General features: G+C 44.3%; 1 protein-coding gene and 1 long non-coding RNA gene across 6 annotated transcripts in view; both read left to right on the top strand.

The window, feature by feature from the left end:
• The first annotated feature begins 7,881 nt into the window (after window positions 1-7,881).
• Window positions 7,882-10,860, top strand: LOC118554696 (uncharacterized). The gene is made up of 2 exons (XR_004926604.2): window positions 7,882-8,237; window positions 8,729-10,860. It is a non-coding gene; the product is annotated as an uncharacterized LOC118554696 (long non-coding RNA).
• A 10,566-nt stretch (window positions 10,861-21,426) lies between these two features.
• Window positions 21,427-26,316, top strand: part of CLYBL (citramalyl-CoA lyase) — a 250,806-nt gene continuing 245,916 nt past the window's right edge. For 4 of the 5 annotated variants that reach the window (XM_078070130.1, XM_078070131.1, XM_078070135.1 and 1 more), the window contains exon 1: window positions 21,427-21,539. In XM_078070130.1, the coding sequence (XP_077926256.1) occupies window positions 21,478-21,539 (62 nt within the window). In that variant the 5' untranslated portion in view covers window positions 21,427-21,477. Of the gene's footprint in view, window positions 21,550-26,316 lie in introns of all 5 variants that reach the window. The other variant, XM_078070133.1, reaches the window with a different exon arrangement.

Below are 26,316 nucleotides of genomic sequence, written 5' to 3'. Positions count from 1 at the left end.
TTCTGCTCTGAATGGGGTGGGGAGGGGATTGTCTGCAAGAAGGGAGTCTTTCCTGTGTGTATTTACGGTTGCTAAGAAGTGGGACATTTTCCCTCCAACCTGCTCTCTGAGAGGAGGAAATTTTAAGTTTCATACTGACTGGCTCCTTGGTCTCCCTCCATGACCACCAGACCCAGTGAGTCTTAAATCAGTGCTTCTCAGACTTCCATGTGCTTGTGAATCAACTGAAGATCTTAAGATGCAGATTCTGATCCACTGGGCCTGGGAAGGGTCCCGAGATTCTCCATGTCTCACCAGCTCCACGTAATGTGATATTCTTGGTTCCTGGGCTGTGTTCAAGTAGCAAGGACCCAAAGACCACTGGAACCTTGGAGCCCCCTCCCCCTCACAGAAGAGGAAGCTGAGACCCAGGTCAGTTAAGCAATTTAGCCAAAGTCACCCACAGTGCCCACAACCAGCCCCTCCCTGCCCCCATCACTGACAGCACCCCATAAGCCCCACCACCCACTTAGGGAAAATGACATTCTTCTCAGGAAGCAGCCAGAAAGTCCTGCTCTAGTATGTATTTAATGAGCTAATGCAATTTGCTCCGGGGGATTTCTGCCGTTTGAGTCTAGTCTTAATTGGTTTGTGTCCACTAAACAGATTCCAGGCTCTATCAGTATAAATGAGCACCTATTTCATAAACTGAGTTTCATCAAACAAACAGACTCATAGCTTTCAGGGTCTGTGAGAGTGGTATGCTGTCAATCTTGTTACCAGCTTTTGGGGCTGAATTGTCTCCCTAAAATTCCTATGTTGAAGTCTTGACCCCCAGTACCTCAGAATGTGACTGTATTTGGACATAGGGCCTTTAAAGGGGTAGTTAAGTTAAAATGAGGTCATATGGGTGCACCTTGATGCAATATGACCAGTGTCCTTATAAGAAGAGATGAGGACACAGACACACGTGGGGGAAGATGATGTGAACACACAGGAAGAAGAGAGAGGAGTCAGGAGAAACTAAACCTGCCAACACCTTGATCTTGGACTTCCAGCCTCCAGAACTGTGAGAAAGAACTTTGTGTTGTTGAAGCCCCCAGCCCGTGGTCGGCAGCAGCGGCAAACTCAGACGCCAGTGTTAGGATAGAGACAGACGGGACGTAACAAAAAGTCCTTGGCATATTCTGCAGAGAAGCGTGCTAGAGGGTGGCGGTCTTTCCGCAGCAGGAGCAAGCTGCTGATCCTAGTTTCTGGGAAGAGGCAGGCAGGGCAAAGTAGAATGTCCATTCTCCAAACTGCACACCCTGCCCCACCGAGAGATTGTGTTATGCTTATTCTAATCAGGCTCAGTCAAAAAGAAGAGAAAAATATTCATAGCATTGTTCACAACAGCCGAAAGGTGGGAACAATCCAAATGACCATCAACAGATGAATGGATAAACCAATGTGAATGTAGAGACAATGGGATACTATTCAGCCTTAAAAAGGAATGGAATTCTGACATGTGTTACAACACAGATGGACCTTGAAAACATCACGCTCAGTGAAATAAGCCCATCACAGAAGTACACATATTGTACCATTCCACTGATATGAGGTACCCAGAGTACCTCGTATTTCATAGAGACGGGGGCGCCTGGGTGGCTCAGTCAGTTAAGCGTCTGCCTTTGGCTCAGGTCATGATCACGGGGTCCTGGGATCAAGTCCCTCATCAGGCTCCCTGCTCAGTGGGGAGTCTGCTTCTCTCTCTCCCTCTACTCTTCCCCTGCTCGTGCTCACTCTCTCTCTCTCAAATAAATAAGTAAAATCTTTAAAAAAAAATTCATAGAGACAGAAAATAGAGTAGGTGGGAGATACTGTTCAATGAGCACAGAGTTCATGTTTGGGTTGATGAAAAATTTCAGATACAGATAGTGGTAATGGTTATACAATATTATGAATGTATTTAATGCCACTCAACTGCACACTTAGGGTGACAATTATTATGTTGTATTTCCACCACAGTTTTATAAATTTAGCATAAATCTAAAAGTTAATATTTTTAAAGAATTTTTTTTTCAAAAGGAAGAGAAAAAATGCCCTTACGGAGTTTCACTCAGTTTCATCCTCATAGCTGGGGAGAAGGTCTTGCTGGGAATGGAAGAAGGCATTTTGGATCTTGCAGTGGTGGGGCCGAGTCCAGACCCTGGGGGTCTCTCTAGGGGAGATTTATATAGCCTCAAGTCAGCAAGGGGAGGGAAGTTAAGAGTGTTAGGAGGTGAGGAGAAGAGAATTGGAAAGATCCAATGACCGAGTTCACCTCTTTTGAATTCTCCCCACACACACGTCCAGAGGCTGCTTTCTCATCCTTCCCCAACCCTGGCTTGATGTTCTCCATAGTTGCCTATGTCTCTGAGCCTTCGGGTGCCCATGCCCATCTCACTTCACTCCTCTTTGCCTGTCAAAGAATCATATTCTGAAAGGTAAAAAAAAATCCTGACTCTTCTATAGACTATAACATGCTTGCATGTGAAAGATTTTATTTAACTCGTTAATTTAAGACAGACCCACTAAGATGTTAAAACCAGATCAAATAAGATTTAGACTTACAGAGATTTAGATTCCCTACTGGACTAACATAATTTGCATCACTATGAACAGGACTCCTTGGCATCACTAGAGACGGGAAACATTTGCGTGACTCAGTTTTCTACAAGTTTACTAATACCTCTACAGGGTTGTAAAATAGGCCAATCAAAGACTATCAAATGTGCACACACCCTTATAGGATCCGGTACGCCTGGCCAGTCTGGAGGACAACACCCCAGCATTTCATTGGGAGAATACTAATAGTCTTTTTTGCCCATTTCCAAATCTTTGACAGTTCTTCTGGCCTGCCTATTTTGCAGTGTATAAGTGGGTCCACGGGGCTCTCCTGAGTTCTAATCCAGCTTTGTGGGCCAGGCGTGCGTGGGAAGGAACCTGTCACTAAATCCCTGACTGAACCTGAACTCAACCCTCTGTGGGTCTGCTCCAGCTTGTCTTTCCTGAGAGGAGCTGAAATCACCCCATTAGCTGACCCCTTGCAAGGCCACTTGAGTCCCACTTCATCCATGTTTACATTCCTGGGGGCCCATTATGATTTGGTGTCCAAGGGGAACACAGACTCTGCCAACAATCCAGCATGTTCTGCCTCAGCGTTTGCCATTTTGTCTTATTTAACCTACTTGTGGCCAAACCCTGAATATGGTTCCAGCTTGATCACCCTTAAACTGTGTGTCCGCTTCCTTGGTGCCCAGCTGAGAAAACCAGCATCAGCTCCTGTAGTATGAGCCTTCCTTGCTCATTCCGTGGTACAGGCAGATGACAGCTCACAATGGAGAAGAAAATGAATAGGAAAATTAACATTTTTATAATATTTAAAACAGATTTATTAAATTGAGTGCCTATTATATGTTAGGCTTTATGGTAAGATATAAGATAGATTCAATAAATAAATAACTAGCCAGCCTTCTCGATCTAATGGGGATAACAGCCAGAAAAGCAGATAATTAGCCATGACTGTGCATGGCATTCTAATGTCTCCATCTTTTTTTTTTTTTAAGATTTTATTTATTTATTTGACAGAGAGACACAGCGAGAGAGGGAACACAAGCAGGGGGAGTGGGAGAGAGAGAAACAGGCTTCCCGCCAAGCAGGGAGCCTGATGTGGGGCTCGATCCCAGGACCCTGGGATCATGACCTGAGCCGAAGGCAGAAGCTCAACGACTGAGCCACCCAGGCGCCCCTGTCCCCATCTTTTAAAAGCTTGTTGCTTTGCCCAGATTCCCCATTGTTATAAGCTCTATCAGAGCATATTTATGAGTTACCTCAAGCATATTTTGTTGTGCACAAGAAATGACTTGTTGGGACAAGTCATGCCATATAGGCTAGGTCTTCCCAGTCCCGGCTTGGATATTTTTACTCATACGTATGTCAGTTAATATGCTTTTGGGAAAATCTGGGTTTGATTAGGAAGGAGAAAAGAGTAGAAGGACCTGGGTAGATGTTACGGGTTAATTGTGTCTTTCAAAAAAAGGTAAGTCAAAGCCCTAAGCTTCATACCTCAGAATGTGACCTTATTTGGAACTAGGGTTGTTGCAGATACAATTAGCTAAGCTGAGGTCCTACTGGAGTAGGGTGGGCCCTGATCCAATATGACTAGTGTCCTTACCAGAAGAGAAGAGAGAGACACACGGGGGAAGCGGGTGGTAAGGGGCAGAAGCTGGAGTGAGGTGGCTGCAAGCCAAGGAGCCCCAAGGATGGCCGGCCGGGTACCAGAAGCAGGGAGAGGAAGAAAGGGTTCTCCCCTACAGGTCTGGGGTGGGGTGGGGGGGGCGCTGCTGACGCCTTGCTCTCTGACTTGTAGCCTCCAGAACTACGAGAGAACAAACATTTCTGCTGCTTTAGGCCTCCTGGTTTGTGGGCATCTTTTCCGGCGGCCCTAGGAAACTCATCCGGTAGGCAACCAGTAATGTCCCATATTCAGTAAGGAAATGTGCTCTCAAGTGGGGACAGAATTGAAATTAAAATATCCATCTGAGGGAGCTCTGGAGCCGTCACTTCCTTGGGCCCAATTTGACTTTCACCTAGATGATGGACACATAATAGCTGTTTTCAGGTGACTCTCTTAACCACCCTTGAAAGTGATTCTGATTATTTCGAGTTTCTGTTCTATTGAAATGTGGATTCAGACCACAGATTGCCTTTATTGCATCTGAATGCCTTTGACCTGAGGGCTTCGGCTGAAAGTGCGGGATTCCAAGGGAGAGAGATGCCAATTAACCCATTAACTGTCTCTGACCTGCTCTGACCGTCCCAGTCAGGGCTGGGTGCTGGGGCAGTGTGATGACAGCTTTAATGAAGAAGAGTCACCCACGCCACCTGCCACTGTTGACAATGGGGTACTCCAGGGGCAGGAACGGGGTTGGGTTTTTTTTTGTTTTTTGGGTTTTGGGTTTTTTTGGTTTGGGGGTTTTTTTGTGGGTTTTGTTTTGGTTTGGTTTGGGTTGGGGTTTTTTTTTTTTTTTTATGTTTTTCACAAGACAGGAAGCCGCAAAATCTGCTATTCTCTGGAAATTGAGACTGACAACATAGAAATTTTTCAATCTGTCCATTACTTCATGCCAAGCCTCGGAGGTTTGAATTGTCTTAGCCACTCACTCCTTGAAACTCTCGGCTCTCAGTGTGGTTCCCAGACCGGCAACATCAGCCCCACCTGAGAACTCGTTAGAAATGCAGGTTCTTAAGGCCCCCATTCCAGACGTCGTGGATCAGAAACTCTGCCAGGGGGGTCCAGCAATCTGAGTTTCAACAAGCCATCGAGGTGACTCTGATGCCCACTAATGTTTGAGAACCAAAACTTGCATCTATTGACATCAGTGGCAAGGCATTGTCTCAAGGCGCCGGCTGGCCTTCTCAGCCGCTGCTTTCCCACGTCCCAGCCTCGCTCCTTCCTCCTTTATGCCCCTGCTTGTATGTGAGCGTGTACGCATGCGCGCACACCTGCACTCACGCAGCCTTCCCCGGACATCCGGGAGAGCGAATGCTGCGGTCAGTTTCGTAGGTGGATCCACATGAGTCGGAAGCTCTGATGGGATGTTAGTTAAGCTCCTTCAGGTTGTAAGCAAAGATCCTTTTCAGATTTTTTCAGGTGGCAGCATCGATTGTAAAGAAACAAAGAGAATGCGCATCTCTTACTACAACAATCAGGAAAAAACTATGAGGGTATTTCTGAGAGGGAGGGAGGGACGGAAACAAAAAGAAGCAAGACAGGAAATCATCTCAATGTCTAGGCTCCATGGAATCTTGGCATGTTCTTCATGACAAGCAGTGACTCCCAGCCACTCCAGCGGTCCAACATCAGGTGTCCTTTGCTACTGGCTCTAGGAACTCCACTTGCATATGACAGAGCTTCCTACATCTCTGCCTCTTCCGTGACTATTGCTGCTTCTCCTCGATGCCACCACCTACCCTTAGGTGTTATTGCCATGAGGGATCTGCACATTGCCTTTTTTGCTGCTTTCTTTCAGGCTGGCTGCCAATGTGGAGTTCCTCTGTCTCAAAGAGCCCCCAGGGACATCCGATTGGGTCTCCAGTGTCGCTGTGTCAGCATAGAGCTTTGCCATTTGGGTGGAGAACTGCTGCGGCCGGTCCGGAGGTGGCAGCTCTCACGTGGGCACCGGTCCCCGGTCAGTCAGTGGTGGCCAGGACACAGGCAGGTACAGGCGAGAACCTGCTTAATGTTGCGGGGTACACAGAGAGATTCTGGGTGTCATAGGCGCTCAGGCGGCATCAGACCCCTCTCTGGGTTAGGAGAGAGGCCTAGGAAGAAAATATAGATCTTAAAGTCATGACTGTGTAAGCAGATGGTAGTTAACAAGCCTCATGCGTGGTAACGTTGTCCAAGAACGATGATAGAAAGAAAGAGAAACGGAAGCCCAGGGTCACTCACAGCTACTAAGGGGTAGATGGAGGGCCATTGGGATATAGGAACTAGCATTGCTGAGCACCTCCTGTTTACCAGGCTCTATGTTTTGATGCTTTACATAGATTACCTTATTTATTCTTTAAAACTCTTGCAAACCAGATATTATCATTATTGTCCCCAATTTACAGATGAGAAGGCTGACTGAGGCCTACAAAAATCAGGATCAAGCAGCTTTATAAATGACAGAGCTGAGGTTTCAGGGCAGTTTTGTCCAATTCCAATATTGTTGCTCTTACTATGGTATATGAACTATATTGGCCTCAAGGATATGGTCTGAAACATGGTAGTGATACCAGGGAAAAGAATGTTTTCTGGAGGAAGTGATTAAGGGAGAAAACCTCTGAAAGGTGCCTCTTTGGGCAATTAGAAATTTGTCAATAAAACTTCTATTTCATTCGGGAGAGTCTGATTGCAATGAATTAAGAAGACTGGCAAAGGAGACAATGAAGGTCAGCTGTGAAGAGTAAGAAGTGGGGAAAGCCTTGTGTTGTGTTATTGTTTGTTGTTTTACTGTGAGGATGGTCCAATCAGGAGACAGAATCCATGCCAGTAATTTGAACAGAGAAAATTTATTTATTTATGTATTTTTAAAAATTTATTTTTTATACGTTTTAAAATTTAAATTCAATTAATTAACATAATGTATTATTGGTTTCAGAGGTAGAGTTCAGTGATTAATCAGTCTTATATAACAGCCAGTGCTCATTACATCAAGTGCCCTCCTTAATGTCCATCACCCAGACCCCATCCCCCACCTCCCTCCCTTCCAGCAATCCTCAGTTTGTTTCCTATGATTAAGAGTCTCTTATGGTGCAGCGCCTGGGTGGCTCAGTCATTGAGCATCTGCCTTCGGCTCAGGTCATGATCCCAGGGACCTGGGATCGAGCCCCACATCGGGCTCCCTGCTCCGCGGGAAGCCTGCTTCTCCCTCTCCCACTCCCCCTGCTTGTGTTCCCTCTCTCTTCTGTGTCTCTCTCTGTCAAATAAATAAAATCTTTAAATTAAAAAAAAAAAGGAGTCTCTTATGGTTTGTCTCCCTCTCTGATTTTGTCTTATCTTTTCCTCTCTTCCCCTATGATCCTCTGTTTTGTTTCTTAAATTCCACATTAGTGAAACCATATGATAATTGTCTTTCTCTGATTGACTTATTTCACTTAGCATAATACCCTGTAGTTCCACCAACATCATCACAAATGGCAAGATTTCATTTTTTTGATGGTTGAGTAGTATTCCATTGTGTATATACACCACATCTTCTTTATCTATTCATCTGTCAATGGACATCTGGGCTCTTCCCATAGTTTGGCTATTGTGGACATTGCTCTATAAACATTGGGGTACAGGTGCCCCTTTGAATCATTACATTTGTATCTTTGGGGTAAATACCCAGTAGTGCAATTGCTGGGTCTTAGGGTAGCTCTATTTTCAACTTTTTGAGGAACCTCCATACTGTTTTCCAGAGTGGCTGCACCAGCTTGCATTCTGTGCTGCAGGAACAAGACCAAAGACACTGGAACCAGGGCAAAAAGCCCTTTCCACGTGCAGTGTCTCTCTCCCCCCCTCCACCAACCCCCCAGGGCCTGCTGCAGGTAAAATTTCCCATTTGTGACAGGTGGCAGGAGAAATGTTTCCAGGGCCCAGCCTCAGCATCACATAGCAGGACAAAGAAGGATGGATTTGGAGCTCCAAGGAAATACATTGATAACTGGCACAAATGGGATATACTGCAATGGAAGAGCCAATAGAGGTAAATATTTTCACCTGTGAAGGTTTGTTCCTGTTAGAACTCCAGTGATAACACTCCCTGGAGAATTCTCAAGACATCTCTCATCCTAGCAACCCACCCAATTTGACTCCAGTCTAGTAGCTACCACCACTTTCTCTGATTTAACTGTGAGTGCACATCCATGTGTTTGGAATTCAGATACACAGAGTTTAGCTAATTCCATCATTGTCGTCTGTATATGTAAGGCCCTTCTCTTATTTTTCTCTTAGTTTCCAAACCTTACTCCCATGCCCACTCTACCCCATCCAATGTAATCTGTTTGGTGTGTGTCCTTGGATATGTACATAGGCACGTAATTTTTTAAAACACATAGAATTGTTTTGTATATGTATTATATATATAATATATATATATATAATACATATACATCAATATATATATATACACAATTGTACATACATACAGTGTTGAGTTACGGGTCTCATTCTGTTCTGTTTTTCTCTCCTCTACAGGATGATCTACCCACGCAGCTCCACGGACATCTTGTTCACTACTAGCTGATGCATAGCCCTCTGCAGGCCACACCCAGGACATCCGATTGCCCCTTCTTTTGAATATTACCAGGCGGCTCCGACAGCCCCCTTCCACAAATGGCCAGGATGAGCATCCTTGGGCACGTTCTCCACACACCAGATCAAAGATTCTCAGAGCTGCACCCAGGAGTGGGATTGCTGGGCATACCACACAGGGATTTTACTAAGTCCTGCTCAGCTTCTCCCAGAACACTGCACATTCTACAATCCAATCTGTACTGCACAAGAATTTCCATTTCCCTACATCCTTCTCAACGATTGCTAACACCTGACTTTCTAATTCTTCCTATGTTGTGGGTGTAAAGTGGAATCTCATATAATTTGCATCTCTTTGACTAATAGTGAAGTTGAGCATTTCTTCATATTTTCCCTTTTATATCCTTGGCCCATTCTGCTACTGGTTTCCTGACCTTTTTTTTGTTAATTTCCTTGTATATTCTAGATAAGATATCAATAAACTCTACTGTAAAGGGCCCAGATAGTTAGCATTTTCGGATTTGCAGGCCGTATGTTCTCTGTGGCACCAGCTCAACTCTGCTGTTAAAGCATGTAGCAGCTATGACGATGCATAAGTGAACGAGCAGGACTGTGTTCCAATGAAACTTACACAAAAAGGTGGCAGGGCCAGACCTGCTGCCATTTGGCTTCAAGCCATTACAGGACAGAGCACAGAATTTGAAATCAGGCAAGCTCTAAGTGGTAATTCTCTACTGAACATTGTTTAGCTCCTGTTTCTTCTTCTTAAGATTTTATTTTTAAGTAATCTCTGCACTCAGTGTGGGGCTCAAACTCATGACCCCGAGATCAAGAGTCACATGCGCTTCCAACTGAACCCTATTACCTACTATTTCTTGAATACCTGCTGACTCAAGACTCTTGGTTTCAAGCGCCAAAAACCCAACTCAAACAACATTAATTTAGAAACTATATACATATTGGCTGGAAATGTATACAACAGAAAAGGTATGAAGAAATCTGTGTCATTGAAATGAATTGGACGCTTAACCACCAAGCCACCCAGGTGCCTCATACAGGTTGTATTTTTAAAGAAAATTTATTATTCTTTTTTGCTTAAAGTGAGTTTCAATTTGTATCACCACAAAAATACAACAGAGCAGAGCACCCCAAAACTCAGGGGCTTAAAACAATGGGTATTTACTATTGGCAAGTGTGCGTGTGTCTGTTGAGGTTCAGCCGATCTGGGCTGCGGCAGCTTTGTTTCTCACTGCAGGTGGAGGCTTGGCTCCACGGGTCTCTCCTTCTCCACACTGCGGTCTGCTTTGCCAGGGGCCTGTTCATCTAACAGTGATGGCAACAGTGCAAAGGGCAACCGGAAAGAGGCGAGGCCTCCCAAGGCCTAGGTCTTCAATGGGCATATAGCCAAGCTCGAAGTCAAGGAGCAAGGGGTTTACTCTATGCACACTGAGCCGATGGAAGGGTGTTGAAGCAGAGAGGGTGGAAGATTTGGAGTCATCGACTCCATCTACCAAGAAGAGGGTGAAATCTAAACTCCATTCCCTAGATTTCGAAGTCTCCTATTGTCTGGTCTCACTCCATTCATCCAATCCTACCCCCGACTTTGTGTTATTCATCTAGGACACAGTTCATGGACCTTGGGAATCTTCTAGAAGCCGGACAAGATTGGGCAATCCCAGATAGCAAACCGTCTTCCAACTGCAGGCCAAACTTAGCTTGCTGCTGCTTTCCCACCGCACAAAAAAGAGGGGGGAGTTTTATGGGTCTGCTCGTTATCGGGAGTGTTTATAAAACAAACAAATGTTAAACAATTTCTCCTCTAGGAAATAAACCAAGCCATAGATCTTCTTTATGATCTTTTATTTTAGTTCTTTGGGGGAAAAAAATCTCCAGGAATTATTTTCTCAATAAACAATGGCAACAGTTTATTTTTGTGGGATTGACTTGAATCCTCCCCCATTTTCTTTTTTTGGATTAAGAGGTTGACTACAGAAATGAGAAAGAGATGGTTTTTTATTCTTTTTTTGTATGTGGTTTCTCTGACTGGAAAATAAAAGCTCTGCATTCTTTCTGTATTCAGTGCACTTCAAAGTTATAAAAATTTAGATAAAGTACATCAGGGTTATGGTTGTTCTAGATTTCAGTCTATTTATAACTTCCTCATATTTCACATTAGTTTGACCTCAGGTTAAAGGAATGCTTTTGAAAAGTATAATGATTTGATCCTAGCAATGGATATAGCAAAAATACCGGGGTCAATAAGTTAAATTAAAAGGCTTAAAATAAAAAAAAAAAGAAGAAGAAGAAGAAGAAGGAAAAGAAGAAGAAAAAACTAGATCTGGCAAACTTTAAGTTTAGGACTGCATGACAATAGGAGAATTTCCCAGCCATGTTCTCATAAAAGAATTATGGTGTGAAAAATCTTTTTCAAAGCTTGCCAGAGTTAAAAAGGTTGAACTAGAAGAAACTAATTTCCAAATACTCTGACTCATTTCCACAGCTTACATAGGGATTTTCTCTGGATTTGTCTTTAGTACCTTTACATATGTGTTTTGTTTCTTTTCTTTTCCACCAAAGTCTGAATAATGCCAAATGAGTTGGAGTTTCACAATATTACCTAAAATATATGCTTCAGTAATTTTTGAGAGGAAAAGAGCAAGTTTCAAAACATATATATACATATATATATGATTTTTAAAATATATATATGAGTGCGTGTATCTATATCTGCCAATCTAGAGTGAAAAAGAGATATACATACACACATTACACAGAAAAATGTGTAAGAACATGTCTATAAAGAAGATACCAGAATATTAACGATTACCTTTGTGTGTTAACTTTCTCTCCATGCCTATTTATTTGTTTTCATATGTTTAAATTTGTTTCTAACGAACATATATCATTACCTATATAGTACTAAATGGGATTTTTTTTTAAAAAGAGAATAAATATTTAATAATTTGACCTTTCACCTGAGGAATTCTGAAAGTCCTCTGACTTTAAGGAAACTGATGACAAACCCTTCTATAGGGAGCTTGTTGGAAGGCTGGCAATCCCGTGGCAAGCTTTATTGTCTCATTAGGCAGAAAATCAGATTGGGACCGGACGAGTTTGGATCCCACCGACTGCCTGCCTCACCAGGCTGGTCCAAACACGCCCCTAGAGAAGCACGCTGTGCGCGGGACAGATACACCCAGAGTCACCTCTGAGTCTGGGCTTGCGTATCAGCATTTCACCCGCCACGTATGAAGCATAGGGGAGCTGTTGCTAGATCAAGGGCCAGGCAGATCTTGCCAAGCGAGACATTAACTTATGCTTAGAAATGTTTCTCGTGCAGCAATATTTTAAAAAATAATCACGTTCATTGTGATATTATGGGTAAGATTAAATACTAACCATATGCATAGGTTTAGAACTTGGCAGATGGCATTTTACTTCTTATAAATCAAAAGGAATTATAGATGTGATTAAAATTAATCTCTCTTTGTGTTTCCAAATGTAGCCTGTTGAAATTTAGATATCTGAGGACTGACATTATGATAGTTGATGAACAAGGCAATCCCACAACTGGTTTTCAGAACCTGCTGAGTGTTAGCTACCTGAGCGGGAGCCGGGAATGAAGCAATGGGCTTCGCATTCAGGGATTTGTGCTTATCACTGCAACAAGTTCAAGATTTGCTTTGTCCTTTTGTTCTAAGTCTTAGAACAACAAATAAAAACAAGAAGAGTGACTAGGGAACCTTAGCCACATGAGCAATTATGAACAAATGGTTCAGTTTGTTAGATGGACCATTTTGCCATCCTGGATCAAGGCCAGTTTTACCATTGTGGGCAGGGGTGCAGAGGTTTAGCAAATGGGGATTAAGGAACAGCTCAGAGCAATTAGATCATATAAAGTCCCAAATGCCTAGTTTATCAGGATGAATCCAAGTTTGGCTCCTATTGCTAAAAGAAAAAATGAAAAGCGATGCACATGTTACCTACAACTAAACCTGAGGGCATGGCATCTATTATCAGCAATAAACAGATTTGATTCTTTTGTCAATGAGATTGTCAGGGCCCAGGGGATTTGTCAGCACCCGGATAATCCTTCAAATCATCTGCCTGGCCTACCATGGTAATAGGAAATTGTCAGTAATAAGGCTGGTTAACAATCTTCTTGTCTGGTGCATTAAAGATTATTCCACAAAACCCAGAGGGTCTTAGCCAACCAGCCTTCATTATATGGTTCAACATCACGAGTCCACAGAGCCTGCAAAGATTGTCACCTGTGCAAGTTGCGAGGCCCTCACTCTGCACAGCAGCTGGGACTTGGGGAGTTTTTAATGCAATATGGGATATGAAACAGAGAATTCAGTGGCCATGGGCATGCCAAAGTGTCTACAGTATCCCACTCTTCACACACCAAGATGGTGCAGGGTGCCAGGCCCAGTTAGGGATCCACAGCTTCATGAAGGTCAGACTGTGGTTTCTTTGTTTCCTTTTTTTTTAAAGATTGATTTATTAGAGAGAGAGAGTGTATGTGTGTGTGTGTGTGTGTGTGTGTGTGTGTGAGGGAGGGAGGGAGGGGCAGAGAGAGAGGGAAAGTCCTAACCGGGCTCCTCGCTCAGCAGATCTCACTCTCATGACCCTGATATTACGACCTGAGCTGAAACCAAGAGTCCAATCACTGCACCACCCAGGTGCCCCTAGACTGTGGTTTCTTGTTTCTTCTTTTCACCGTATTGTTCATATGATTCAAATTTTGTGTTTTGAATAAGTAATACATACACATGATTACAAAAAAATTTTAACCATTTTTTTTAAGAAGGCTCTACGCCTGCTAGGGGCGCCTGAGTGTCGAAGTCAGTTAAGCCTGGGACTCTTGGTTTCAGCTCAGGTCATGATCTCAGGGTCATGGGATTGAGCTCTGAGTCAGGCTCTGCACTCAACGCGGAGTCTGCCTCAGATTTTCTCTTCCTCTCCCTCCTACTCGCTCTCTCTCTCAAATAAATAAATAAAAAAATCTTAAAAAAGAAAGAAAGCAAGCTCTGAAATCAGGACCCTGAGATCCAGAATCGCATGCTCTACCAACTGAACCAGCCAGGTGACCCTCAAAAAAAATTTTTTTTTTAAAGATTTTATTTATTTATTTAAGAAAGAGAATGAGGGAGAGAAAAAGAGAGTGGGGGAGGGGCAGAGGGAGAGAGATGGAACCTCAAGCAGATTCCACAAATATTTATTTAGCATCTACTGTGTCTTAGGTATCGTTTTATTTTATTTTATTTTATTTTTTTAAAGATTTTATTTATTTATTTGACAGAGAGAGACAGCGAGAGAGGGAACACAAGCAGGGGGAGGGGGAGAGGGAGAAGCAGGCTTCCCGCCGAGCAGGGAGCCCGATGCGGGGCTGGATCCCAGGACCCTGGGATCATGACCTGAGCCGAAGGCAGATGCTTAACGACTGAGCCACCCAGGCGCCCCTTAGGTATCATTTTAGGCATTGAAAATACAGTAGCAGACAAGGTAAACTCAGTTCCCACCCTCATGGGGCTTCCATCCTAATGGTAAGTAACGTACTGTGAACAAATAAAATAACAGTAATGGCAAGCAATAAGCAAATCAATGTATAACATAATATGAGGTAGTGATAAGTGCTCTGTGTCTCTATTTAATGGGTTCAGGGGTGAAGAGTCTTTTTTTTAATGACATATAGAGGAAAGGCTCCAATTCTGTCTTGAAACATTACCGAAGCTGCTGACTTTAGAAACTTTCACGCTGAAGGAGGCTCTGGGCCACAGCCTAAACTTGCTGACCCTGTTCGAAACTGAATGAAATGTCTCTGGTCTTTTGAACAATACGGTGTCACTTTGGATTTACAAATGACTTTAAAGGCACTCTCTGAGAATCAGTTTGTATGCAGAGGTGCTCTTGGGAAGGTTTCTTTTACTAGTGAGTAGTTTCTTATTGCTGCTGTGAGAAGTTACCATAACTTTGGTGGCTTACAACAACACAGCTTTACTATCTTGCAGTTGTGGAGGTCAGAAGTCTGAAGGAGCTCTTGTGGGGATAAAATCAAGGTGCATGCAAGACTGCATTTCCTCTGGAGGCTGCAGGGGGGAGCCATTTCCTCGCTTTTTCCAGCTTCTGGAACCGTCTGCATGCCTTGGCTGGGGCACTCCTCACTCTAGCCTTGATTTCATGTCATATCTTGTTGTTCGGACTCTGACCCCCTTGCCTCCTTCTCTGAAGGACTAGTGATTCCATTGGGCTCACCCAGATAATCCAGGATAATCTCCCCACCTCAGGATCCTTAATGTCATCACCTGCAAAGTAACATATTCAGAGGTTCTGGGGATTAGCTTGTGGACAAGTTTCAGGGGCCATTTTTCTACCATATAGGCAATTAAGAAACAGCCTGGGTGGCAAAATTGTTAAGCATCCGACTCTTGGTTTCAGCTCAGGTCATGATCTCAGGGTCGTGAGATCGAGCCCTGTGTGGGGTTCCAAGCTCAGAGCACAGTCTGCTTGAGATTCTCTCTCCCTCTCCCTCTGCCTCTCCCAGTCGTGCTTGCCCTCTTTCTTTCTAAAATAAATAAATAAATAAATAAACAAACAAATAAATAAATCTTTAAAAAAGAAAAAAAACAAACAACCTGGCTGGCTCAGTTGGTGGAGCATGCGACTCTTGACCTCGGGGTTGTCAGTTTGAGCCCCACATTGGGAGTGGAGATTACTTAAAAATAATAAAATCTTAAACAAACAAACAAAAAAGAAACAGGGCACCTGGGTGGCTCCGTCAGTTAAGCGCCTGCCTTTGGCTCAGGTCATGATCCCGGGGTCCTGGGATCAAGTCCCGCATCGGGCTCCCTGCTCAGCGGGGAGTCTGCTTCTCCCTTTCCCTCTGCTGCTTGCTCTCTCTCTCTCTGTCAAATAAATAAATAAAATCTCTTTAAAACATTTTTAAAAATTATATTAAAAAAAGCAACTGAGGAGCAAGATAATAACATACAAAGTGAATTAAAGTAACAGGGAATTATGTAAAGAATAATTTTGGCAGAGGATGCCTCAAGATTCAACACTTTGAGTTTAGCAAATGAGTTTTAAATATCTGGTGTGTGCCAGGATACATCAGTAAACAAAACAGGGGAAAAAAATCCCTGCCCTTATGGGGCTTACATTCAACAAAGACACCATCAGATTCAGTAATTTAGAAACGGTAAGTTCTATGGAAGAAAGGAAGAGTGGATCAGGGAAGGGACCGGAGAGCGGCCAGTGGGCGTGGGGGGAAACCCTCTGCCTGCGGACACTAGGGGGCGCTGCAGCACACTTTTGGCGGCTGAGACTGGTAAAGGATCTCCGTTATACAATCAGAGTTTGGGAGCCAGACGGGAATTTTTAGAGGTCAGCTAGTTTAACTTCCTCAGTTCCTAAAGAGAAAGCTACGGCTCAGAAGGTCCACAATGTGGTCGTTAGTTATTCTGCATTTGGCCTAAATTTGAGAGTCTCCTCCTCTCTCCCCAAGAAAGCCAGACATAGTCATCACCTTATCAAAGGCAGTGCCTGCCAGGAGGTGAGGCTGGGAGGGTTTTGTATCCAAGCAGCAGGAGGGATGGATGATCTCAGAGTGTAGTTCTATCTATGCCACTGTTGAAAAATCATTCCACAGAACTTCTAATACGTCTCTTTCTAAGTGCGGCATTCTGAAGTCTTAAAACAGTGACACTGCCCTTCAGCCTTTGAGACTCAACATTGGTGAAAATAACCTACATCGGCCAGACACCAAAGGAAGGGAAAAGTGGATTATAATAAAGAGCCTTTGGTGTTTATAACAAAAGAATAATGTAGCTTCATTTTCCTAATCGTTACTGCTTCAAATGGTTATTTAAGCTTTAAATGGTTACAGTAAATCATGGGTTGATTAGATATTTTCATCCAGTATCTCCTGGGGTGTGACTATTTGCCAAAGGCGTAGTTGAGCCAATACAAAAGTCCAATATTTCTTAGATTAACAGGAAGAGTTATTTGAGTTTCATGACAATTGTAAGACCAAGTGGTAACAATGTAATGCACTTCTATTCAGGAGACCTGTATTTTTTAGGGCAACGTTGGTTGAGACTGGGGCATTCACACTAACATGTCTGTTTAGATTCGCTAGCGAGTCCCAGCTGGCTATCCCCTTCTCTGCAAAGTCCCCTGCTTGTCCCGCCCCTCTCAAGCAGAGGGAATTCCAGGATTCTTTCTGTTCTTTCTGTTTCTGTATACTTTTCCCCGTATCACCAGCAGACCTCAGGACCCACCTATTTTTCCCATTCACCTGTCTGCCTCTTTCACTAGGCTAAATAGCTTCTTTTGTTTGTTTGTTTAAGATTTTATTTATTTATTTATTTGAGAGAGTGAGAGAGAGCACACGAGCAGAGGCAGATTCTGAGCAGGCTGAGCAGGGAGCCTGATGCGGGGCTTGATCCCAAGACCCTGAGATCATGACCCAAGCCGAAGGCAGACGCTTAACCGACTGAGCCGCCCAGGCGCCCCTAAATAGATTCTTTTTAAAGTCTTTTTTTCTTGGGGTGTCTGGGTGGCTCCATTGGTTAAGTGTCCAACTCCTGATTTTGGCTCAGGTTATAGGGTTGTGAGGTTGAGCCCTGCTTCGAGCCCTGCACTGGGTGTGGAATCTGCTTAAGATTCTCTCTCTGACCCTCCCCTCCCCACCTGCTGCCACCCCCCCCCATGAGTGAGCTCTCTCTCTCTCTCTAAAAAAAAAAATAAATTTTTTTTTTATTGTGGTAAAATATACATAACAAAATTTATCATTTTTAACCATTTTAAATGTACAGTTCAGTAGTGTAAGTATCAGGCTCCCTGCTCAGCCTGCTCAGAATCTGCCTCTGCTCGTGTGCTCTCTCTCACTCTCTCAAATAAATAAATAAATAAAATCTTAAACAAACAAACAAAAGAAGCTATTTAGCCTAGTGAAAGAGGCAGACAGGTGAATGGGAAAAATAGGTGGGTCCTGAGGTATATTCACATTGCTGTGCAACCATCACCACTATCCATCTCCAGAATTTTTTTCATCTTGTAGAACGGAAATTCTGTGCCCATTAAACAGTAATTCCCCACCCCCACTTCCTCTCAGCCCCTGGCAACTCTCATTCTCTGTCTCTATGAATTTGATTACTCTAGGAAACTCCTAGAAGTGGACTCATACAGTATTTGTATGTGTATGTGTGTGCATGTGCGTGTGGCTTATTTCATTTAGCATGAGGTCCTCAAGGTTCATCCATGTTTAGCATGTTTCTGAATTTTATTCAGTTAGCTTCTTGAGGTCAGGAATCATTTATAAATGTTTAAATTTGTTTGAGTTGAAAAAATTAGGTGGATATGAATGTAAAGTAATGAGATCTGTAAACAACCTCAAAAGGGAGGACGTTAACACTGAGAGCCCCGTATCAACAGGATGACGCACAGATCTATAGGCATATGCATCTATGGTCACAGTGCCTGGTACCCCACGCTGACCTGCTGCTTCACTTCCACCTTCCAGAGCTCATGCAGATGTCTCTTCTGAACAATCTCAACCTGGAAATACACAGGCAAAGCAATTTCTGGGAGAAGTGCTTCCAGCTGAGCGGGGCCAACAGTGTGAAAGCCCCTACAATGCCATTAGAGTTTATTCCAGACAGGAGTTTCCCTGTTGACCAGATATGGATAAGAACTAAACATTCTCTTTGTGCTTTTACATATCTGATGGCCACAGATGGTCTCTGGCTTCATATATTTCAAACTTTCTCCTCTATCACCCACATGCTTCTGGGCCAGGTGCCTTACGAGCATATTTTTATTGGGACATGACCTCTGGCCTTGCATGTCTGCATAAACACATTCTACTAAATCTAAGCCAAATATATCCCAGCTCAACTTCCGCTTAACTGGACCCTCAAAATGCTGCAGCCAAAGGGGTGCCTGGCTGGCTCAGTCAGTAGAGCATGTGACACTTGACCTCAGGGTCATGAGGTCAAGCCCCATTTTGGGTGCAGAGATTACTTAAATAAATGAATAAAATTTTTTAAAACTGCCGCAGCTACCCCAACACCACCCAACACAAAAGAAGCTTGAGGGAGGGTAAGTTGGAATACACAGGGAAAGCACCTAGACCAATGGTAGTGAAAATATCTCACTTTCATACATTTTACAAAGAAAAATGACCCGTGAACACACTGGGGTGGGTGGGGACCTATAAGGGGCCTATTCAAGTCAGGGGCCCTGAGGCTTAACCTCCTTTGGCTTTGGGTAAATCTGCCGTTGGCTCTTTCTATGCTAAGCATTAGTTGAATTGATTTTTATTTTAATTTTTTGTTAAGAATATTTTCCAACATACACAGAGGTGAGAAACATGTAATCAACCCCACTCCCACCCTGTGTACCAGACACCCAGCTTCAATAATTATCAGTGTTGGTTTATTATTCTAGTGCCCAGCATTGCCACTCCTGAGCTTATTATGCCCCAGAGGTAATGTTTCTGGCTCCTATCCTTCTTTCTCAGACCTCTGCAAGGTTTTTACCCTACCAGATTGCCTAATTCAACAGGATAATGAGTCTCTGCTAAATTTCATATTTTTAAAATGTCCTTGGGGGCAAACATGTATTTTTATTTTAGTTTTGGAGGCTGTGAATAAAACCAGATTTGACTAGCCTCAAAGGAGGAACTCTGGATTCCTTTCTCTATTATATCCGGAAATATGGGAAGTTAATAAAGCTTTATTTTAAAATATACAAAAATTAGGAAACAATTCTTAAAACCTATGAGTTAGTAATCTCATGAAGAAGCTCAACAAAACCACAGATGTCCTGGTGAGAATGGGCATAGCTACAATTTCTTCAAGCAGAATCTGAAAGAAATTGAATCAGCAAATGAGTCACTGGAGGTCCTACTTTACCTAAAAAGGCATAAGGTCCAGGGCATTTTTAATAAAGATAACTACTCATATGGCAGTTCTTGGAGTTATAATGAGGCTTGTGGAACATTTTCATTTTATAGTTATTAAATACTTACTGGTTACAAGTCACTCACCCAGGTGCTGGGGGCACAGAGCACTGACAAGATACACCAGGTCCCTGTTTTCAAAGAGCTCACAGTCTATTCCTATAGATGGTGTTTTTTAAACCAGAGCACTGTCCCCCTTTCTAGGAGTGGGATTGCCCACACAACCCTAGTCCTGCCCCCTTAAGCCCACCCCTTTGATCAGTGGGCAGCAGTTCCCTCCCATCTTGAGAACCACTGAGGAAAAGGCAACAATAAGAAAGTGAGTTCACAAACCCCCAAATACTGTGCTGAGGGCTGTGATGGAGACTATCAGGCTGCTGTGGCAGTAAAATAGATTGGGAGGACACTCTGGGTCATCAGCGCAACCCTCTCGGAGCAGGTGGCAGGTAGTCTAAATATCCTGGAGGATGAGAAGGTGTAGCTGGGGTTCTGGGGATGGGAGCAGCATGGGAGGAGGCCCTGAAGTGGGAGATGGCTTAATGAACTTAAAAGAAGTGGAAAGAGGGGCGCCTGGGTGGCTCAGATGGTTGAGCGTCTGCCTTTGGCTCAGGTCGTGATCCCAGGGTCCTGGGATCGAGCCCCACGTTGGGCTCCTGGCTCAGCGCGGAGCCTGCTTCTCCCTCTGCCACTCCCCCTGCTTGTGCTCTCCCTCTCTCTGTATCTTTGTGTCTCAAATGAATAAATAAAATCTTAAAAAAAAAAAAAAAGTGGAAGGAAGAATGTGGGGCTGAAATAAGGTGGAGAGACAGGCAGGGGCCAGATCCTCTAAAGCCTTCAGGTTTGTGGTGAAGAACTTCGGTTTTATTCTAAATGCTTCCCGTTGGAAGCCACCAAAGAGTTTCAAGAAGGGAATTGACATGATGATAATAATGAGAATTAACGCTACTGGGCACTTGCTCTGGGCCAGCAAGGTTTTAAGCTCTTTATATAAATTAACTCAAGATATCCTTAGACCTATGAGGTGCGTACTGTTAATACTCCCATCTTATAGAGGAGGAAACTGAGGCACGGAGAGCTTAAGTAACTTAACCAAAGTCACACAGCTAGTAAAGTCTGTTTTAATACCTTAGCAGTCCCCCGACTGTGAAGCGGCAGGAGTTGTATTTGCTGAAAAACTGACAGGAAGGAGTTAGAATGAAGTGTTGTGTTTGCTGACCGAGTCTTCAGCAAGCATTTCTCTGGCCCAGAAAGTTGCCCACAGCTGTTCTGATCCTATTACAGGAATATACGTCCCATAATGGATTAACTGTTAAGGCGTGCAAACGGTGAGGCTCACAAATTTGTTAGGTAGTACTTTTAACAACAAAAGCAACTAATCCCTAGAAAAATTGGCCTGTTCTGGTTGGGAAAACGCAGTCTCTCAACGTCGCCTTAAAAAACCCAGAGGCACGGAGAAAACTGGATTCAGTCACCAGAAAAACCGCTCAAGAAGTGGCCAACCACTCGGAGCCCTTACTCTGCCTGCCACGACAGCGGAGAAGTTTCTGGCAGCAGGGACACCCCGGGCTCGGGGTGGGAACAGGTGCGTCAGGCAGGGGGCGTGGCTTTCGGGGAGGAGGCGTGGCGCGGTGGGATTGCGGGGGGCGGGCCCACCTGGGGGCGGGGCCATGGGGGCGTGGCGAAATGAGGAAGGACAGGACTGAGGCGGGGCGCGCGCGTCAGGAAGATGGCGTTGCGTCCGCTGTGGAGAGCGCTCCATGGAACGGCGGCGGCGGTGCTGCCGAGGCTGTGAGTGCAGGTCCCTAAGTCCCCCGCCACCCGGCCCGGCCTCCCCAGTCCCTGCCGGGAACCACCCCCACGCCGGCCGGGAGCACCGCGCGCCTCCCGTGCGCCGGCTCGACCTCTGCCAAGGTCGCCGACGCCCCGCGACGGTCGCCTCTCCTGCGCGTGCCTCCCTGTGGGAGGGTCCTTGCTTGGGCCCGGGAAATGGGTACAAACGTTCGGATTAGCAGCCCCAGAGCACACGACGAGTCTCTCCCACAAGTGGAAGCCGCGAACGAACGGCTGTTGTATGGAAGGGTCCTGGAGTCCGCCTGTGAGCGGCGGCTCGCCCGCTGAGCGAGAACACCCTCCACCCGGTGCTTCTGCGCAGCGGCTCCCGCACTGCTCTCAGGACCCCTTTACCCGCCGAAAGATTATTGAGGACCCCTTAGAGTTTTTCTGGTATCTTTTAATCTTTACGGTGTGAGGAATTAAAACAGGATTTTTAAAAAAGATTTTATTTATTTATTTATTTATTTGAGAGAGAATGAGAAACAGCAGGAGAGGGAAGAGGGTCGGGGGAGAAGCAGGCTTCCCGCCGAGCAGGGAGCCCCACGCGGGGCTCGATCCCGCGACTCCGGGATCCTGACCTGAGCCGAAGGCAGTCTCCTAACCAACTGAGCCACCCGGGCGCCCTTAGAACAGAATTTTTAAAAAATACTCACTTACAAATGACAAACCCGTAACATTTTAACACATGCAGTGAAAGAGGGGCGTGGTTTTAAATTTTTGAAAATCTCTTTGGTTTAATAAAGGACAGTTGGAGTCTCATCAGCTGTTTTGGAGGAAGTTTACAGAGCGATTCTGGGCTGCGGCAGACGCTCGTTGGAAAAGGGAAGACCTCTCAGACCGTCTCGAAAGGTCTCAGGAACTCGCAGATGCCCGCGGACCACACTTTGAGAACCGCTGGTCTAGCAGTTGCCTGTTGGCCAACCACACGCACACACGTTATCTCATTTGATTCCCTGACCACCGTGTGAAGAAGTCGGAAGACTTCTTTATAAAGATGAGGAAACAGGCTTAGGGAGGCTAAGTGACGCAAAGCAGAGAATGGCAGAGTTTGGTTCCGAGACCAAGTCTATGGCTACTGGTCCAGAACTCCTCACATTTGCTTGCACCGTGCTTCCCGCCTCACCAGTGTGTCCTGCACTGGGCCTACCCAGTCTTGTACGTCCTACCTTCCCCTTTTCTAGACCTGAGCCTGGTACATGGCCCTGGGCTCAGGGGATCACCCCTGGAACCAGAGACGCTGCTGAGGCAGTATACGCGGACCCTTCCAGAAGGTCCCTTTTCTTGCAGGCCAGCGTCTGGGGCCTGTTTAATAATGGCCAGGGACCACGTACAGTCACCTACTTCTAAGGCGCTTGGGACTTACCTCACAGTGCTCTTTGCCATCCTTATTGCACACTGGTTATTTCTCCACACACTTAACAGGTCCTACTCAGGCCATGGCAGCGGGCTTTCATGCTGGGTGCTTCGGGGAGCCTAGACTCCGGGTTAAATCCTCTGAGTTTCCACCCCTTCAGAACACACGGAGATCGGAGCAGTGAAGGTGCCAAATATCAACTTGCCAAATGGCAACTGCTTACAGATGCCTTAATTTCTACCCCAGTTGGGTTGCACTTAAGCTTCAGGCCAGTGGGCCTGCTTCTGGCGGCGTTATCCTTCTGTTTTTAGAGTATTAGCACCATTGCTGGTAGGCAGGGACCATTCCTGACTTGTCTACCGAGTCTCCAATATTTTCCCCTGTTGTAATGCTCTCCCTGATGCTTCCCCTTCCATCCTGTCTCCGGCCCTTCCGCTTTCTGTAGCCACTGCTCAATTTATGTAAATAGCTGGCTCTCAAGTTGGGGGAGCATAACTCCCCACTCCTAGGAGTGCTACTGGTAGGAGTGTCTTTTAAGCCCTCTCCACTGACAGAGCAAAGAAAAATATGTGTGAATAGTGACCCATGCATATATTAAAAATACATATATTATTTAGGTAAGCTCTGGGCCCAACGTGGAGCTTGAACTCATGGCCCTGAGATCAAGAGTCACATGCTCTATAGACTGAGCCAGTCAGGTGCCCCTAAATATTTCTATATATAACCACTGTGTCTATATTAGGCTAAACATGAGTTCAAATTACCTCCAATTGTAATCCATTACCACATGGATCATTCTAGCCTCCTCCCCTTTGCTTACTAATAAATTTTTACTACTACAGTTAGAAACCTGGCCTTCCCCCGCACCACCACCAAAAAAAGAAAAGAAACCTGACTCCCACCATCCACCATCCAATTTCAGCATACACATATAGCAGTATTTGAATTGTTAAACCATACTCCATGGGAAAAAACTATCGAAGTACAGTACTTATGTGCAGTTCCTTTTCCTTTAATAGGCTCTACAGATTTTCTTAGTTACTTAGGTCGGTGCTTTTTCCTCCCATCCCCTTCAGTGAGGTTGTTTCATACATCTGTGATACAAGTAGATTCCCTTGTCACAGTCTGCATTCTTTCCTGGGATTCCCCTACCTCCCAGGTGAATTTTTTAAATTGCATATATTAAGGTTCACTCTTTTTGCTATAAAATTCTATGGATTTTGACAAATGCATAATATCATGTATCTACCATAACAGTATTATACAGAATTATTTTATTTCCCTAAAAATCCCCTGTGCTTCATCTCTTCATCCATCCTCCTTCCTCCCAAACTCCTGGCAAGCACTGATCATGTTTCTGTCTCTAAAGTTTTGCCTTTTCCAGAATGCCATATAATTGGAGTCATATATAGTCATATAGTCCTTTAGACAGTCTTCCTTCACTTAGCAATGTGCATTAAGGTTCCTCTGTGTTTTTTTCATGGCTTCTTAACTCATTTTCTTTTGTTGCTGAATATTCCATTTTAGAGATGTTTCATAGTTAATCTGTTTATCTGTTCACCTACTGAAGGACATTTTAGTTGCTTCTATTAAGGTTTAATAAAGCTGCTCTAAACATTCTTGTGCAGGTTTTCTGTGTGCATAAGTTTTCAGATTAATTGGGTAAATACCTAGGAGTATGATTGTGTGGTAAAAGTATAAATTGGGTTTTGTAAAATACTACCAAACTATGTTCCAAAGTGCTATGCCATTTTGCATTCCCATCATCAATGAAAATTCCTGTTGCTGTCGCATCCTTGCTAGCATTTAGTATTATCAGTAAAAAAAATTTGTTTAGTCATTCTAATAGGTGTGTAGTGGGATCTGTTGTTGTTTTTTTTTTTTTTTTAAAGATTTTATTTATTCATTTATTTGAGAGAGTGAGAGAGAGAGAGAGAGAGCACATGAGAGGGGGGAGGGTCAGAGGGAGAAGCAGACTCCCTGCCGAGCAGGGAGCCCGATGCGGGACTTGATCCCGGGACTCCAGGATCATGACCTGAGCCGAAGGCAGTCGCTTAACCAACTGAGCCACCCAGGCGCCCACTGTTGTTGTTTTAATGTTAATTTGTTTTAACTTGAAATTCCCTGGTGTCAACTGATGTTGAGTATCTTTGGTGAGCTATTTAGATCTTCTGCCTATTTCTTGGATTGTTTTCTTTTTTTTTAAAGATTTTATTTATTTATTTGACAGAGAGAGACACAGCGAGAGAGGGAACACAAGCAAGGGGGGTGGGAGAGGGAGAAGCAGGATTCCCGCCGAGCAGGGAGCCCAATGCAGGGCTCAATCCCAGGTCCCTGGGATCGTGACACGAGCCGAAGGCAGACGCTTAACGACTGAGCCAGGCGCCCCTTGGATTGTTTTCTTATTGTTGAGTTTTAAGTATTTTTTGCATATTTTAAAGATTTTTTTTTTTTTTTTTATTTATCTGAGAGAGAGAATGGGAGACAGAGAGCATGAGAGGGGGAGGATCAGAGGGAGAAGCAGACTCCCCGCTGAGCAGGGAGCCCAATGTGGGACCCGATCCCGGGACTCCAGGATCATGACCTGAGCCGAAGGCAGTTGCTTAACCAACTGAGCCACCCAGGCGCCCCTGCATATTTTAGATATAAGTCTTTTATAAGATACATGTTTCGCAAATATTTTCTCCCAGTCTGTGACTAGTCTTCATTCTCTTAACAGTATCTTTTACAGAGCAGAAGTTTTTTATGTTAATGAAGCCACGCTTATTGATTTTTTTCTTTCATGGACCATGCTTTTACCATTTTTTGTTTGTTTTTTGTTTGTTTTTTAAGATTTTACTTTGAGAGAGGGTAGGGGGAGAGGGAGAGGATCCTCAAGCAGGCTCCCCGCTGAGCACAGAGCCTGAAGCCAGGCTAGATCTCAGGACCCTGAGATCAATACCTGAGCTAAAACCAAGAGTCGGACGCTTAACCAGCTGAGCCACCCTGGCGCTCCCGCTTTTGCTGATATATTTAAGAATTCATTGCCAAATCCAAAGTCACATAGATTTTCTCCTGTATTTCCTTCTAAAAGTTCTACAGTGTTATGTTTTCTACTTAGGTCTATGATCCATTGTTAAGTTGTTTTTGTTTTTTGTCATGAATGGATATTGGATTTTGTCAAGTTCTTTTTCTGCATCAATTGATATGATCATATGATTTTCCTTGTTTAGCCTGTTGATGTGGCAGATTACATTCACTGATTTTTGAATGTCAAACCAGCCTCGTATACCTGGAATAAATCCTACTTGGTCGTGGTATATAATTCTTTTTATACATTGTTGGATTTGATTTGCTCAAATTTTCTTGAGGGTTTTCCATCTATGTTCATGAGAGATA

This window comes from Halichoerus grypus, chromosome 4, assembly GCF_964656455.1.
Source record: "Halichoerus grypus chromosome 4, mHalGry1.hap1.1, whole genome shotgun sequence".
In the NCBI taxonomy this organism is placed as follows: domain Eukaryota; kingdom Metazoa; phylum Chordata; class Mammalia; order Carnivora; family Phocidae; genus Halichoerus; species Halichoerus grypus.
Note: the sequence above shows the minus strand (reverse complement) of the source record. Positions and strands in the feature narration are given on the sequence as shown.